The 18,349-nt window shown below is 31.5% G+C and overlaps 1 protein-coding gene across 1 annotated transcript in view; it reads right to left on the bottom strand.

Annotated features, from left to right (window-relative positions):
* LOC148272731 (trafficking protein particle complex subunit 12) overlaps positions 1-18,349 on the bottom strand; it is an 18,914-nt gene continuing 565 nt past the window's right edge. The window contains 11 exon segments of the mRNA XM_088239637.1: positions 1-406; positions 1,078-1,201; positions 2,248-2,417; positions 4,652-4,798; positions 6,703-6,846; positions 7,846-7,968; positions 7,970-8,004; positions 8,812-8,992; positions 11,139-11,219; positions 14,538-14,621; positions 16,617-16,924. Of these exon segments, the coding sequence (XP_088095763.1) occupies positions 146-406; positions 1,078-1,201; positions 2,248-2,417; positions 4,652-4,798; positions 6,703-6,846; positions 7,846-7,968; positions 7,970-8,004; positions 8,812-8,992; positions 11,139-11,219; positions 14,538-14,621; positions 16,617-16,924 (1,658 nt within the window). The 3' untranslated portion in view covers positions 1-145.

Below are 18,349 nucleotides of genomic sequence, written 5' to 3' on the forward strand. Positions count from 1 at the left end.
CCATAGTCTTGCCCTATAAAGGATTAAGTGACGAGATAAATAATGCTTTTAATTTTAACTGCACATTCTCAATAAATATAATAGTTTTAAAAAATTGTTGAGGGTATTATATAAATATTGTAATAAATTTAATTTTAATTTAAGATTATTTGGTATCCATTACAAGTTTTAAACACATTGGAACATTTGTAACAGTGTCACTTTTATATCTGCACAATTGTCTCAACAGCGACATCTTCTTGGTCATTGTATCAGAGGATTCCAGTTCATATAATGTGCAGAGATTTAGTAAAAGGCTTTCACTTAGGCCTCGGCTCGGATTAGAGTTGACAGCGTTTTCCATAACGCCGATGGCTTCCTTGAGCTTCCCGGAATACAGAAGACACACGGCCATGTTGTTTAACACCTGGTAAAGAAAAATATTAGAAAGATGAAGTTAGGCCCTACCGAAAATTGGACACAAAAATGTTATCGTACGCGCGTAAAAATTAGACCATTAAATTGTACGGCAATTCTTGAAAATGTATGAAAATAATATTTTTATTTTTATAAAAATGAGCTACTTTGATCGTCACTAGTTCATATGAATCAACCAATGTTGTGAAGGAGAGTTGTGAAATATTTCCGGTTTACAGTAAGCCAATGAACCAACTGGCAGAACTTCAGAAATACAAAACTTATAGTACTTACTTAGCCCTGATAATATGATGCATAATTTTTTTTGGCTCAGATTAATAGTCTAGTAACAATTTTTTTTATTTTTAAAAACCACTAAACTTTCTCATCATTATCATGGCAGTGGATAGTGGACTTAATTATTTCTAGTGAACTAAAACACAAGTAAAACTACATTTGGTTAAAACCATGGTAAAGACCATAGTTTTCATTCTTAATTGTATTATCATAATTATTCATAATAAACTTTGATTAAAACAAAAAAAATCATTCTGTCGAGATAAGGGTTAAAACTCGTCATAAATAACAGTTGTAGAAAATGGGAGCCAAGTAGTGGTGGAGCAGTGAGCGAGCCTCGGACTGCCGCGAGACCACAATCTGGTTCTGTATAAGAATATTTACCATAATATTAGCAGGTTCCAACTCATTAGCTTTGGTCAGGGACAGATAAGCATCGGCAAAGGCATTCTGCGCTACCGCCAAAAGAGATTTGTCCACCAGCTCTCGAACATCTTGTTCAGGATATCTACACACATAATAATCAAATTAATTTAGTGCTTGTTTGTGAAATTTGACAAAAAAGAACCGAAAATATTATAATAATTAAAAAATATATTATTATAATTGAAATTATATAAATATATCACTGTGTAATGGTCCATTTAAAAAAAAACATCAATTTAACAATGCAGAACAGTAATACTATAATAATAATTATGGTTTATTAACATGCTTTATGCGGGAAAGGTAGTTCGACAGGAAGGGCAGAAATATCCGCTATGCTGGCTCCACTTTAAAGGCGAGAAAGGTAAATGATTATTTCATCGAAGTATTTTATGTCAATCCTTCAAGATGCTACAAATTACACACACATCTATAAAAATTAAGATAAGCTGTCGTATCATTTACGTACACACATTCTCTTGCACAGCTCTCATGAGAGCTTATGCGTAAGATGATTTGTTTAGTCAATGAGTTGATAAATTATATCCATCTTCTTTTCAGACACTTTTATTATATGATTGGTTAGCATAATGGTGACATTTTCGGATTGTATTTTTCATAAAATGGATTACTGTTTGTTCATCGTTCTGCGAATGTGACTATAGACAAATATTTATTATTTTATTGTCCTGTTATAAATATACTTGACCTTTACTCTTATCTTTTATTAGATTATCATAAGCAGTATATAGTGAGTGTGTATTCAAAATTTCATTAAAAAATAAGTGACATTTTAGGAGATGAGCGATTTTCATGAAAGTAGTTATTAAATTTTTTGCTGATTATCGCCCGTTGCTTTAGCTTATTTCACCGTAGCAAAGTCCACATAAAATGTGTTAACATAACAATTTCTATATCTTCTACATTTTTGTGGTAATATATTTCTCTGGATTGGGTGTAGTCTGCCTAAATAGGTACAACCTGTTTTAAGGCAGTTATTTTTTATATGAAGTTTCGCCAGAGTGTCGCTTGGGCAGATTTGTTAACAAAAAATACATTATTTTCATATAAAATAAGTCGAAACAATTAAATTTTTTTATAGAATCGAACTGTAAAGTAAATGCTCACAGAGTGGCCCGTATCTGGGCGGCTTTCCGGAAGTAACCTTCTGCTCCGGGAATGTGCCCTGCCTGGAGGCAGCACCGGCCCAGGGCTGAGTACAGAGCCCTGGACTGAGTGGGGCCCCACATGGGGTCCTCTGCCATGGTTTCCACGAGCTCAATAGCCAGGGAATAATCCTGCATACAAAAAATATTGAAGATTGTAAACTTCAAACAAAAAGAGGCGCTATGTTAAAACTCAATAGGCTTAAGGGGACGATTACAAATTTATCTTCAATAATCTATATCTAAGTAAAATTAAACTTAATGTACAAAAATGTATGTTTATTTATTTATAATATGTTCAATTACAGATTTTACTGTATGGATAATTGAAGGTAACTCATAATACCGGTCCAGAACAGGTAATTGGATTTGGTAAGATAGCAAGCAATCACACCCTAGCGAGTGTTAACTAAAAATGGACTGTATTATGTATAATATCATTCAATTTTGTGTGAGGTTGGAAGTATTCGACATAAAGGAATGGGAACACAGGAAATGGACTGACATATGATAAATATGAACTGTGTTCTTTAGATGGCACAGTTGCGAGGAAGATGAGAAACTAAGGCATGTATTGTTAAATTAAAATTTCGATTGCAATTTTTTACTTCTACCATAAATGGCGATTCCAAGAATGCAAAAAATGTGTCAAACTTTGAATGTGTCACAAATCCCGAAGTTTTTTATCTTTCTTTCTTGATAATGGGACGATATATTGTCCAGGAATAGTATAGAAAAATGCTGTATTAAACAGAAAGAATTGCCTCAATTTTAGGAACATTTACTAGCAAAAAGATTTATTGACTATCATAAAATTACTAAATACAGTAAAACCCCATTTTACATTTTTCAAGGGAGCAACAATAAAAGGGTAAAACTAAGGAAAACGTTAAAGTGATGAAATGAAAATGCATGGAAAAATTTAATTAGATAAAAATTAAATTAATTTTTGGACTAAATGGTGTAAAGATACTGCGAGAAAAACTGTCATAACGTTGAATATTTTGACCTGTTTTTATTATTTCATTAAAAGATTTTAATATTTCGTATTAAAAAAAAATATATAATAACAATTTTGTGATTCTAAATGTAAATACTATAATTTTAAAATACGAAAATAAAATTTTTAATTTGCATAAAATACACATCTATTTATTTATTACGCCCAATGGGCATTTTTATGGACACATTTATTCATAGAAAATTATTATAACAAAATTAGAAAGACTCAATGGTTTATAGTAGACTTTATGGGAGTGGAAGCGGGAGAGAGGTGTTTATAATTGAATTTGATTCAGTGATCGTTTGAAAGAAGACAACTTGTTATCAAAGAAATCAAGACTGGTATGTTTGTTGGCAGACCTAAGAATTCTGGGCATACGGGAATGAAAACCATAGTTAGTTTTACGGTTATTGGTATGAAAGAGTAAGTTTTGTCTGAGGTTTCTAGTTGGGATATTTAATTATATTAAGCTCAGTAGTTCAGGCGCATCAAAGAGTGAGTTGAGAATTTTAAATAGGACTATAAGGTCGGATTTATTTCGACGGTCTTGAAGAGAAGATATATTCAAAGTAGTTTCTAATTCATTATACGTATATAGGTCTCTGGATAAGCCCAACCTCCAGCCTTTATTTCTTAAAATCGATGTTGAACTGATTCAATATTCTTTATGATTATATTTCCCCTAAATAAGGCAAAATTTTATTTATACGGTATCACTTTTTTTATTACGGCATCACAAAAATCGCTGGAATATTATTTATGATCTTTTTAACGGGGGGGGGGGGGGGGGGTTATGAAATATGTTAAATAGGGGGAATATTAGTACAAAAATGGGACCTGAACATTCCGGAATAAAAAGCGGAAAGCGTAAAATTGAGAAACGTAAAAACGAGGTTTTTTAATATAATTATTATAGTGTCTTGGAGGGGAAAAAACACAAACGAAAAATACCTAAAATCCATTTTAGAACAAACTTTTTCATTACTTTTAAAAAATATATTTGTAGTATTATTGAAAACACATATTTCTCGAATTTTTCATTAATCTAGCTATGAGCTAGAGTAAATATTAATACCAATCAACCAAGTATTTTTTATCAATTAAAGGAAATGAAAAACAAAAGACGCTAAACTGTACAATGCATTTCTCTGTAATTGAACCTGAAAAGCTTGTAATCAAATAAAATAATATATGTAATGTTAAAGAAACACAACATCTTGTAGAGCAGAAAATTTTCTTTCGAATGACGTATAATCTTTACTATTTTGTTTTACTTAAGGCGTTCATTTCTAAATTTGAAAAAAAACCGACACAGCCTAAGTTAACATCTAATAAATTTATGCATGTGTCGTTATAAGCTTACCTTCATTTGTAAAGCGCAGTTGATAACGGAAAATTGAATTCTCGCTTCCCGGCCAGACCACAGTTTGAGAGACTCTTGTCTGTCTTGTGCGGACAGCTCCAGATCCTCCCCGACTTCACACTTTGAGGATTTCAAATTATTAATCATCTGAAAATAAAAATTTTAATTCAGAAATAAACTGTGTGTGCGACCATTTGACCGAAGTGAAAATTAAGTTTATGGCAATTGTAATTAACACAATTTAAAATACAATCAACAGAAGTGGGGTTTTCTGAAGGGAGATGATATGAACTGCGATTGTGGAGAGGTGCAGGATGATCCTCATCTGCTGCGGTGTCCACAAAATGCAGTTAACTTGTGATGATAATGATTTGAGGACGGTCACTGACAAGGCGATATCTGTAGCTGCGCACTGGAGTGGTAAGGTCTGAAGTCCGGACCCGATACCACCTTTTCAATCATTATTTCATGTCGACCTTCCTAGCAAACAAACCCAGGACCTCAAGTATGGTAGGCAAACGCACCAACCACAATACGATGCGGCGGATTTACCTCCGTTCAATTTATTTATTCAGGATACTTACTTGAGAGCAGCCATCAAGTCAAAAGCACTCGAGAGTGAAGTGATGTTTCAGAAAAAACTTAAAACCCATTTGTTCTCTAAATCATTTGAATAAATCCGTAGCATGCAATAACAAAATATTTAAAAAAATTACAAATTTAAAAGCGTTAATTAAATTTATTTATCTATAGAATCACTTTGTAAAGCGTCCTTGAGGTATAATATTATAAAAATGGCCCTATTTAAATTATTCATAATAATAATAATAATGTGTTAGCTTCTAATAGCATGTGTTCTATCAACACGTTAGTTTTATGTTTTTGAGCAACTATGGTGAGGGTGTATGGTGAGATTAGTGTCTAGACGAAACCAGTAGACATAAATAGAAAAAACAATTATATGGGATGGGGTGTGCATATGCCAATATATTAAACCCTCTTAAAATAGTACAAAGATTAATTATTAAAGTAATTTTAAAGAAACCCTCAACATTCAATACGGAAAGTCTATTTAAAATATTTAAGGTTCATACAGTACACTCTTTAAAAAAATAAATTCTATTATACAAATAAATAAAAAAGAAAAAACAAAAGAATTTGAAATGAATAAGTCACTCAGATACCAACATAATATCAAAATTCCTAAATTCCATACAAGTCATGGTCAAAATAGCTTTGTCTTCAAAGGTGTTAAAAATTATAATAATCTTCCTAATGAACTAAAAACTATTAAAAATAATATATCAATAAATAAATTTAAAGTTAATCTAAAGAAATTTTTGAACTCGTGTAAAAACAACATTAAATTTAATTAGTATGAGTGTATAATTGTTTTATGTTTATTCTTTATATATCCTATGTTTTTATTTTGCTTTTCATGTACTCGTATTAAAATTATATAAACTCTTATTAATAAACAACTAAAACAGTGTAAGTCACTCTCCAAGCACAAGAGTTAGTCTCTATTTTTGGAGAGTTACAGTGAAAAAATTTACTAGATGTGTAAAAGTAGTTATGTTTAGAATTTTACAAAAACTTGTACTTTTTATGAGATTTAGGAATAAAAAATATTTTTTTAAATATATACAAATATTTAGTAACTTTTTTTTAGGATTTTTTTTTAATGAGGAACATCAGCCCTACGGGGAATTGGATACGAAAAATGTTTTTTTACGTGCGGTAAAAACTAGAGCATTAAATTATGCAGCAAAGTTTCTTGAAAATGTGCAAAAAAATATTTTAATAAACGAACTATGTACTTTGAACGACGTTACTAGTTTATAGAGTTAAAAAGGTTTCCGATTTACTTACTGTCAACGGACCTATCGGCAGAAATGACTGAGAAGAAGCGGAAGAGACATAACACAAGGGGTAATTTAAAAAATTGAAATCATAGCGCTGATAATACGATACATAAAAGTATTTAAAAAAAAGTCTATTAACAATAAATAAAATATTTTTAAAAAACACTGAGTTTTGTCATTGGTTACCTTCCTGACAACAGCAAGCAGTAAATGTAATTTGGCGATAGCTACTCCCGGTTTATTCAGGTACATTGGCAGCTCAGCAAGAAGAAGGCGAAACGAGAAGCAGGCCATCGATCCTGACCTGTTTGGGTACATATCCGGATAGAACTGAAAATATATCAGAAAAAACGTTTTTCATTACCGAATTTTCATACACATATGTACAGTCGAACTAGGTTTTAATGATCACGGAAATAGCCAGATTTCAGATGTAATGAGGAAACATTAGTTGACATTTCAGTGTGTGATTTTCTCGATGCATTAATTCACTTTTATAATGAGTTATTTCTCAGACATGCCGGACAAAAATATTGTCAACAATAGGGAAATACTACTTTTTTGACATTTAAAAAATAATAAAGGTCTATAAAATACTGTTCAGTAAAAAAGCTAATTATTAGTAGCGAATGTTGATGGATGCAGAAATAGAGGAAGACCGAGAAAGACATGGCATTACCAAATGCAACAAATACTTGAAGATGGACATGTCAAAAGTCGGAATAATCGGCACGCATGCATTAGAAGATGTATGAATGTAGAGGAAGCGAGATCTGTATGCAAAGATAGAGTTGTGGCGTTCTATCCTCTCTGCCTACCCTTACGGGGAAATGGCGTGATGGTTTGTTTTGTTATTTTTTGTTTTTTTTTATGAAAAATATTTTTTAATTTGTAATTTTGAATTCCCGCAAAAAACGGTCATTCCATCGGCCACACCCCTAATACATCACGATTCATGTGTATTTGTTCCTGACCATTCAATTCATTTGTTTAGAACATTATCACCAATCTTGACGTCACAACTACCAAGGCCAAACATGTTGCGTTTTTTTAGCGACGTATTTTATTTAATTTTTCTATGAAAACATTTCTCCACAGTATCCATATTGATTTTAATAATACAATTAATTATTCTTAATCCATTTCATATATTATTATCGGTATTCATAGTATGTGATATTTCCCTATTGATCAAAAACTCTTTTAAAAAAAAAATTCTATCTTCTGCCTACTCCTAGGCCGCAAAGGAGTGACGGTTTGTTTGAAAATTAATGGTTTTGATGATTCAATAACGCAATATTCTGGTTCATTTTTGATTGGGATGATTACCTGGAAATAAATATCAGGATTATCCAGATTGCCGAACGCATCTGCCTCCTCTTGGCACGCCGTGAAGGAGTGGATCTTCACCAGCAGCGCTAGGCGAGTGAACCAGAGCTGCAGCGAGCGCGGGGGAGTGCTTCCCCGGGTGGCCGGCTCTGCCCACCCCTGGGAAGAAGAGTTCCGTGATAATATATAAACAGTAATTGATGGACTCTGAATACGATGGAAAGTCAGGAGAGTTATCTTCAATTATCCATAGAGTAAAATCTAATTTTCTGTGTGAAAATGTGTTCATTGGATGCAGTTTAAGTATCTTCGTTGATAACCTGTAATGAGGAAATTCAGTGCTTTGGAAAATTGGATTTAAGACATGTTTTCTTCCACGCGGTAAAAATTAGTAAAATGTATGAAAAACTTGATAAAAACGAACTACTTTGAATTACGTTACAAGTTCTTCCGAATCAACCAATAATATTTTTTTTTGCGCCATAACAGGCCAGGGCCACGATTACAATGGGAGTTAACAGAGTTTTCTTCGACTGTCTATAAAGAAAAGTTTATATTTGTGTACAAAAATGAGTACATTTGCATGGACATTTAAAGTATCTTCATCAGTAACGTATAATTGAACATGTTTAAAAAAAAAAAAATGTATGAATATTCTGCTTTTCATACAGAAAACTTAATTTTACTTTACAGATAAAATTGAAGATAAATGTCAACTTCCCATTATAATTGGGGCTCAGGAGGCCCAATAATTGAGATCAATAACAGCACAAAACACCCAGGTTCGAGTTGTTTCCCGAGAAAAATTTACTACGAGATTTGAGGGTGTTGTAATCCAGCATTCCTGCTAGAAATAATGATGGATTACAAGAATGCATAATCATTATTTTTTTAAAGATATAAGTATCGCGAAAATCGCTTTTGAACCATACGCTATATGGAGGGAGTGCTTGTTGAGCTGACTACCTTGTCCGTATATGGTCAGGAGCCGGGAGGTGAGGTTGACGGCCGCCCTGAAGCAGCCGGCCTGGATCAGCTCGCGCAATCCACGCTCGTCCTGCGACACGTGTTCGCAGCCAAGCTGTCCACGCTGTACGGCCTCTCCTTCCCCCAGATAGTGAGACACCACGTCGTACAATACGTCGCCCTGAAAGGAACACCCATAACCTCAAAAATACATCATAACTTTGCTAAGATAATGGGCCTTATTTAGAAACCTTGTATAAAGTTACACCTAGGCATAGTGGTAGAATAAGTGTGGGGATACCATCCTTATTCTACTACTATAATAATGATGGTATTCCCATCTGTATTCTACCACTATGCCTAGGCGTAACTTTATACCAAGTTTATGAGTAAGGCCCATTATGAACATGATGTTAACCTCAAAGATAATTATTTTTACCATCATCCGCTCGTTTAATATGCATTAAAGTACGAACGACCATCTTGATACATCGATTTTTAATCATACAAGCTAACCAATGACAATGCAATCAATATATTTATCTATTTGATTTAAATTTGTTGCAATACAGAAGGAAAAAAATTTTTAGAAGGGAACGTTTTTTTGTTAACCTAGCCGGACCGAAGAGGGGATTCGAATCCCCCATAGACCGATGAGCCGTTTAATTCGATAACTCGTTTATTATTAAAGCTATTTGCCCAATATTTTTTGTAATCGTGAAAATAACAGAAAGAAGCATTTTCTTGTTTTTGTTTAAAAAATTTCTAATCGTTTAATTTTAAAACAAAAAAAAGAAGTAGATAATAGAAGGGTCAATTGCACTTTATGTACATTAGCATTCGGCAAACTAACAACAATAAATAAAAGACACAAATGAGTAAAACGTGTGTACGTGAAAACATGAATAAATTATTGCACAATTACAAAAACCTCTAACTTTTTATTCTCGTGACGCTGTATATATATACAAGTAGGCGTAGGCGCTGGGGCCGTTTGGTCCCCCCAGATCATGTGTAATTTTTGGATGCTCAGTGAGGAAAAAGTTAGTGAATGAGTCTATTAAAATGTACAATTTCATATATATCATGATTTTAATTTAACTCTATTACTTTCACTGCATTACAGAAAATATTTACATATTGTATAAGAATTTTATAGGTCATTTTTATAGTTTTCTACTAATGGATATTTTTTCACTGCGCTCAAACCTCTTTTTGTGCGATTTTCAAGTTGTGCATTTTTTTAAGCAATTTATAAAAAATAATTGTTGTTATGTAACAAACAACGCGTTATTTTCATACTTTATATGCAAAATCAATTGTATCAATGAAACATATCTTAAAATGACATAAATTTTTGTACCAGTGTAGAAATAGCTACATATATCTCAAAGTTAATAATAATTGTTATTTGAGTTGATTTGAAAAAATTGTTGGTAATAATTTTGTGTTGTCAACAGCTGAAGCAGACAGAGAGTTGATGTTCATAGAACAACAGAAAAAGTAGCAATTTGTATGTGATGACAAAATACATTGTTTTTCTTAAATTACAAATTAAAAAAGTTAAAATTAAATTTATTTCTTTATATAATCACTTTGTAAAGCGCCCTTGAGGTATTATATTACAAAAATGGCCCTTTACAAGTTATCTATAATAATTTGACATACCTATAATGAAGGATCAAATTTATAAACAATTTTTGTAGCTTACCTTTAAAAAAAATCACCGTTCGCCACTGATGGTTTGTATATTTTAAGTACATATATTTGAGATAAATAAAATATATGTGATTAATATTTAAAGCGTAACCTTGTGGTCAAAAACTTAACTAAATATTATTAAATATTTGTATGCAACCACTATATTAAAATCAAGCTCCTCCCTTCATCCCCTCCCTTTTTTAAAAACTATTTCTCAAACAACATAAAATATTTTTATAATATAATCAGTGCATGTTTGTCCTAATCAGTGCATGTGCTTATCAAAATGCATGTCGTGTTGGTTTTATATTTTTGTACAACAACTATGGTGTAGGTGTACAGTGGGTTTTGCATATTGGTTTGATTAGTCTCCTGGCGAAGAGACGGGTACGTCTCGAAACCGGTAGACATTGAAAAGTCGGTAAGTGGTTATAAACAAATATTTAACAACATTAAGAATAAAATATATTTTTGGGAATAAGTTACATTATAAAAAGAATGGAAAATAAAATACAATACTAAGCGTTACGTTTTTCAATTGAGGTTTTTGCAGTGCACCGATGCTTGTATATTCTTGTACAAAATAAATCAATATCGACATAGACAATGAGTAAGCAGGTACTTACTAGATCTTCTTCCAAGACAACACCGGGCATAGTTAAAACATCTCTTTCAGGAAAGAATGATCCCGCAGGTGAAGTTTGTGCCTATAAGAAATTATAACATAATACAATATCAATTAGTTTGAGTTTTTATTTTTTCTTCAATATAGGTATAATTTATACGCTTATTGAAAGTCAATATATAAATAAATAAACAAAACAGCACAAAGAGATAGTCAGGTTTCAATAAATAACTACGAATTCCAAAAATAAACTAACACAAATAAAATAATACTATTAGTTCCATATACTGCTATCTTCCGTGTACTCATTGAGTCTATAATAGGCCTCTTTTTGAAGTACGCTTTTAATGAAAATTTTGAATTTATTGTCCGTCATAAAAATTTATTAAGCAAAATTTTCTCAAAAACCTTGCCGAGCGTGGGTAATACCGAAACTGGTCTAAAATTACTGGGGTCTTTTTTATCCCCCGATTTAAAAAGGGGTACTACTTTACTATGTTTCATAAAATTAGGAAAGACACCTTCGTCAACACAATTATTAAAAACTAAAGCTAAGTATGGGGCTAAATTTTTTTATTATGACTTTAAATATGTTTCTTACTATGTATTCTGTTTTTATTTCGCATTTTACTGATATATATTTATCAAAATATTTTTATAGACATATTTATATATTTTAATGGTTTTTACTATGTTTTCACTGCATTTATTACTTTGTTTTTTTTATTATTTTTTTTTGCTACGTTTTTTTTGCTACGTTTTTTTTACTACATTTTTATTATGTTTTTACTACAATTTTACTATGTTTTTACTACAATTTTACTATGTTTTTATTACATTTTACTACATTTTTTACCATGTTTTTACTCCATTTATTACTTTGTTTTTCACTTTGTCCTGTATCTTTATAACTGTTTCTATATATTGATAACTGTTTTTTTTTTTTTTTTACTGTCTTAGAACGGGGTAAATAACCATAGTTAGACAGTCAAAGCAACTTTATATAAATTATAATTTTGTGTACGTAATATAATGATAATAAATAAATAAAATTAGAGATGAAAATAATCGACTAAATTTACTAATCGAATGATTAGTAATTGAATGAATGAAATAATCGAATGAATCATTAATTTCTGGATTACCATAGATAATAGACACAGAAATTTATTCAAAGACAAACTCCGTTTTTCGGGAGAAATATCCATGCTTTGGGTATGCTAGGTACTTTTTTTTTCCTTTATAAGAAAAAGCCTTCTACCAAAATTTAATAACATTGGCCAAAAACAAGTTACATAGATTTACAAATTAAAATTAAAAACCACACAAATAGAAAGGAATACCAATATGAACATAAGCAAAAAACGATACCTACATTGTATAAAAACTTCAAGTTAGTTACATTCTAGAATATTTTCAAATGTTTTAAATTTTTATTTTACTAAAACTAATAATATTAGATGAAAAACAGAAGTCACGTTCTAATACGGACTTTATTTCTAGAAAGCCGGGACGTGAATACGAAAAAAGTCGTGTGTATTGTAAGTAACTGCAATAAAAAAGTAATACAAAAAATTTTTTTTTAAAAACAAATTAATACTGATTTTCAAACAAACAAATGGAAAATAGAAACATGGTTAGAAAATTAAAAAATACCACCCGTATTACGGATTTAAAGAGCAAAAAATTATAAACTTAATAGGTAGGTACGTCAGTTTGTTTTTTTTTTTTCAACTATGGCAATATAATGTAAACCATGATCCTTACTTTATGGTATTTAGAAATATTTACATGGGTATAATTATATTTTGTGGTTATCATTACTTGACATAATCTAATATTTATCTGCCAAACAAAGGATGGAAATTAAAATATTTTTGTTTCATATTTATTGTTTAGGTCACGCGTGTAAAACTACTATTAACTGTTATTGTGTTGATATTTCAGATCGGATGGATTTGATACCTATTTTATTATTATTAAGTACACAAATAGGCTAGCAGCAGACACATAAACAAACGTCACTTAATTTTATTGTTAAATGATGCACTTTATTATTTAATATATATTTTTATTTTACCTGTGCTGACATAAGCACCAAAAGTTTAAAAAAAATGGTAAAGGTTTATATGTTATTCAAACGAAAAATCTCCACTCAACAAGATATTGTGTTTGCTTTTACTTTTCATATTAAATTTTATTTGATTACAAGCCTTCAAAATGGAATGTCAAGTAGAGGATAGTGAGCATTTTCGACACATCCTTCTGTTTGCGTTCAATCGGGGGAATAAAGATGCCAAAGTTTCTTGCGAAATTTGTGAAACACAAGAAATAAAGATTTACTGGCTGTGCCCACTACTAGACTGCAAAAAAATGGCAATTCTTTTGCCTCAAACTGCATGCGATTCTACAACAAGGTACCTCTTGAAATTCAGGCTTTGCCAAGAAAGAATTTTAAAGCTTTTGTCAAGCACAGGCTGTTTGCAAATAGCTAATGGAGAGTCGAAGAAAATTTGCGGGACAAGACAGCTTGGCATTAGATTCGTGTTTATTGATTTTAGTTTGTTGATTTTAATTTATTTGTTTTTTATGTTTAATTTACTAATAATCGTTGAATTGTATTATATGGTTGTAATTTATTGACGTTTATAAGTGATTCAAATCAAATCAAAGAATGTATTAAACTAAACTACAGTGAAGATGCTATGAATGAACGGAGAGCACGTTGATGGAAAACATACTAATAAATATATTCCCGCATGGGTTGGGGCACGAGTTCATTAAAAAAATCAACTGGAATCAATTCATGCCGAAGAGTTTTCTCAGTTGATAATCTCCGAGGAAGAAAATAAAAAAGACATTTCAAACATTAAATTGAATTTGTCCTTAACTTCTCTTCAAGATTTGAAAAAGCAGACAACATAGCGAGAAATTTTATACACAATTTGCCTTTGTCATTTTTATATACCTATTAAAAATATACATTTTTCTTTGCATTTCGTTGGTACTTCATTTTCTTTAATTTTCCTAAAAACATCTGCAGATGTCAAGACCTGAAGTCTGCATCCGTATCCGCTGTAGAGTAATAACCTAATAGTGTCGCCCATACGGAGAAAAACCATTCTATGATTATTGACCACGAAGTTAGATACAGATTACAGCAATAAAACGGGCCGTTAGTACTTGGGTTGAGAATTGCAAATGCTAACCGAAACCGTCCGTTACACGTTTGTTGATAAATTAAAAACCAAACCAAAAATTTGGAATGCTTTTGCTCTATGCAATAGAGCTTAAGGGCTTCTCTAGAAAATTATAACTCTCAAGTATCTGTGGATGTTGAAAAAGTTAAGTCCGTTAGATCCCCGATATAGAAATAGAAATATCATATAGATTCATTTACCTGAAACAGTATTTTCTTAGCCTGATCCGTCGGTATCCACGCGTCTCTTCTTCTATCAGCTTCACCACCACTGGGCTGAGATTCCTATAAGCAAAATGGATATTGATTCATGTTTTTTTTGTGGTCTCCTCTGCAATATCGTAGTTAACATTTATCTACAAATTAGAATTAAGTTTTCTGTATGAAAAGCAGAATATGCATACATTTTTTTCTTTTAAACATGTTCAATTATAGGTTAGTGATAAAGATATTTTAAATGTTCACGCAAATATACTCATTTTTGTACACAAATATCGATTTTTCTTTATAGACCGTCGAAGATAACTCTGTTAACTTCCCATTGTAATCGGTGCCCTAGTGACATGGTTGGGAACGTGAAAAGAAATTGATTGAAGCCAATATGGGACGCTTCTATGTTTACCGGTTTTATCAGGACACTTATTAGATTAACATTACTATTTATAATTTTTATCAATGACATTAGTAAGTGCTTTAAATTTGCAATTTTTTTACTTTTTGCTGATAACATGAAAATATATTTAAAATAAAATCTAATTTAGACTGTTTCAAACTCCAAGAAGATCTCGATAGATTAAATTTATATTGTAAACAAAACTTACTAAAATTGAATATTAAAAAATGCTCTGTGCTCACATTTTCAAGGAACAACTTTAAAATCATCCATAATTATTGCCTTGACTATCAAGTACTTACTAAAGTTAATGAGATGCGGGATCTCGGGGTTCTACTTGACAATAAGTTAACGTTTGAGGCACATGTCAACTCAATTGTGAAAAAATCATACCAAATGTTAGGTTTCCTCTTCCGTATAGGGAGAGAATTCAATCATGCGCGCACTCTTAGAACTCTTTACTTTACATTTGTTAAAAATAATTCAAGTTATGATGTTGCGCCTTGAATCCGCAGCCTATATTATGCAGGTTATGTGCAGTTCTGTATGTAGGCACATAATAAATGAACACTGTATGGTCAACTATAGTTGTATTATTTATTGTAATGTGCAACTGTGTGACCAATATTCATTGACATTTCTAGTAATATTATAAGTTTTGTATGATTAGTTATTTTATGTTATGTATAATTTTTATGTGACAACATTTACAATAACAATATTATGTGGAAGCCTCTAATTGGACTTTATCATATGTATTTATGGTATAATTGATTCTTATAAATGTATAAATGTCTGTTGGCTTTCCAATGAAATAAAATAAAATAAAAAATAAAAAAATTAAATAAATAAAAACATGCAAATAACCCAAAAAATATTAAAAAGTCAAGTTTATGGTAAAATATAAAATATGTTTTGAAAATTCACAGGACAGTGACAGCGAGTAATTTTAAAAAAGTACTTTGGTGTCATGTTGTCTTTTTTAATAAAATCAACAGATAACAAATAAATCTTTATTGTAGGAGGCAAAATTAGCAATTCACAATGGAGTCCTGAGAATTGGAAAAACAAGGATGAAAGTACGCAAATGTGTGGTAAAACTTTGTACAATAGGTGTACTAATGCCGAGATTAAAGAAATAAGCATTATCGATAAAATCAAAAAAGGAGTTCTGTGTTGGTTTGGACATGTAGAGCGAACGGACGGCGAAGGAATGGCTAAAAAGATTTATGATGCGAATGTTGATGGATGCAGAAAACGAGGAAGAGCGAAAGACATGGGATGACCAAATACAACAAATACTTGAAGACGGACATTTCAAAAGCCGGAATAACCGATGCGTGAATGAGATGTATAAATATAGAGGTAGCTAGGTCTGTATGTAAAAGAGTGATTTGGCATTCCATCATCTCTGTCTGCCCTTATGGGGAAACGGCATGATGGTTTGTTTGTTTGAAATTAGATTTGAATTTTATGCGAGGAATCCTATCCACCGCTGTCATATTTTAGTATATATTTTATTAGAAGATTTTTTTATTTCACGGTACTACGTGGAACATATCCATCATGTAAAAAGGGGTTTAATGATTATTGCTCAAAGTATCGATCAGAAGTTATGGAATAAAATTAAAGGTGGAGCTGTTATAAAATGTTTAAAATAAACAAACCGATAATGTGATTTTTTCCAAACTAAGATCAACCGAAGATCCAAAACCCTCAGTAATATTTTGGTTGGAGCCAGATAAGTTCATTGAGGCAGCGGGACCGATGTTGTCAAAGAAAGTGGAAGGATCTGGAAGCTGATTCACCCCGGTAGTCATGGTCCTGGGAATATCAAATAGAGGAGCAGCTATCTTATCTTCCTTGCACTCCGAGGTGAAGGATATTGGCTGGTTTGCGCTGGACTGGTCCACAAAGATTTTACACACAGCAGGGTCCTGGTTATTTGAATTTGGTCCTTGAGGTTTGTCATTTACTGAAAAAATTAAAATGAGAATTCATTACCAATTATATGTTCCATGTGATGTCTGGGATGGTATTTTAATCTTCTCTACCCTTTAGAGAATGGTTAATCTGTGGATTTTTATTTTTTGCATGCGACAACACTTTGCTCCATATATAATCAAACTGATAATTAAACGTCAAAAAAATTGGAACACGTGAAACCAAACACAATGATTTACAATTATAACATTAATGTGGTCTTAAGGATCCGTTTTCTTCGGTTTTTTCATTTCCGAAAAAAATTCAAGCTGTCTACAAATATAACCATAGAATTAAGAATAGTCCAGAAACTGCATACGCACATCAAACAGAAGGCGGAGTAGTTTTACATTTTGACTAAACTGCTCTTGAATGAGTAGTTTTACGTTTTGGCCCATTAGTTTCTTTGTAGACGTCGCTCAGTACGCAACTCCCGATTTGAATTCAACTGTGTCGTGTTATATCGTTTTAAAGTGTAGAAATACTGCTAGGATCATGTGTAAGTAGCAAATGCATGTGCAAGTAGCAAATGCATGTGCAAGTAGCGAATGCATTACTAAAAAATTGAATTATTTTTTCATCTGTCAGATTGTCAAAGAAAACAAAATGGACACTTTGTTAGTGTTGCCAGCGTAGTCAAATTTTTTTACACTACTTTGCTAATCTAATAAGAGAACTAATTAAAATTGGACCTCTCGGATTAAACGACGCCGTGGTGGACATTTGGCCGACATTATCTTCATCAAAAACATCAAATATTATATAACACAACATAAAAATATCAGTTTTCATGTAAAATATAATTTGTTTTTTTTTTAAGTTCAAAGTTCATCAATTAAATTACTCTTATTAAATGACCGTTTACTTATCTACTCTTTTGTGTCAATCAATGTTTTCGCGTGTAAAATAAAATTTTAGAGAAATTAACAAATTGCTTTTTTTTTAAATATAATTATCTGGCTGTAATGATTATAGTTTTGTTTTTTTGATTATATTTTTCACGATCTGGCAACAACACGCGGCGACTTCACGCATGCGCGCGGCGAAAGTGGGGCAAAGCGGGGGGATTTTTGGACACAGTCCGGTGTATTCAAATTTGATTCTATTTGGAATACCAGCCCTGGTAAAAATAAACAAACTTAGTAACTATGGATGCATTTTCGTTTTTACTACGTTTTAAAATATTTTGCTCTATAGGGCGCACCGATTTTATTTTTTAATTGATGACAAAATAAGTTTAAAATTACAAATGATTTGTGCATACATAATTAAAAATGACCTCTCTAATAGAGTGAAAACTCCTGTTTAGAGAGAGAGTTCGCTTTACATTATACTTTAATATTTCAATGATTTTCACTCTCTGCACAAATATTTAAGTGATACAGTTGGAGATGTAAAATTGATCTCATAACAAAAC

The sequence above is a fragment of the Micrasema longulum genome, unplaced genomic scaffold (genome assembly GCF_059751315.1).
Source record: "Micrasema longulum isolate JH-2025_06_02 unplaced genomic scaffold, ASM5975131v1 h1tg002208l, whole genome shotgun sequence".
In the NCBI taxonomy this organism is placed as follows: domain Eukaryota; kingdom Metazoa; phylum Arthropoda; class Insecta; order Trichoptera; family Brachycentridae; genus Micrasema; species Micrasema longulum.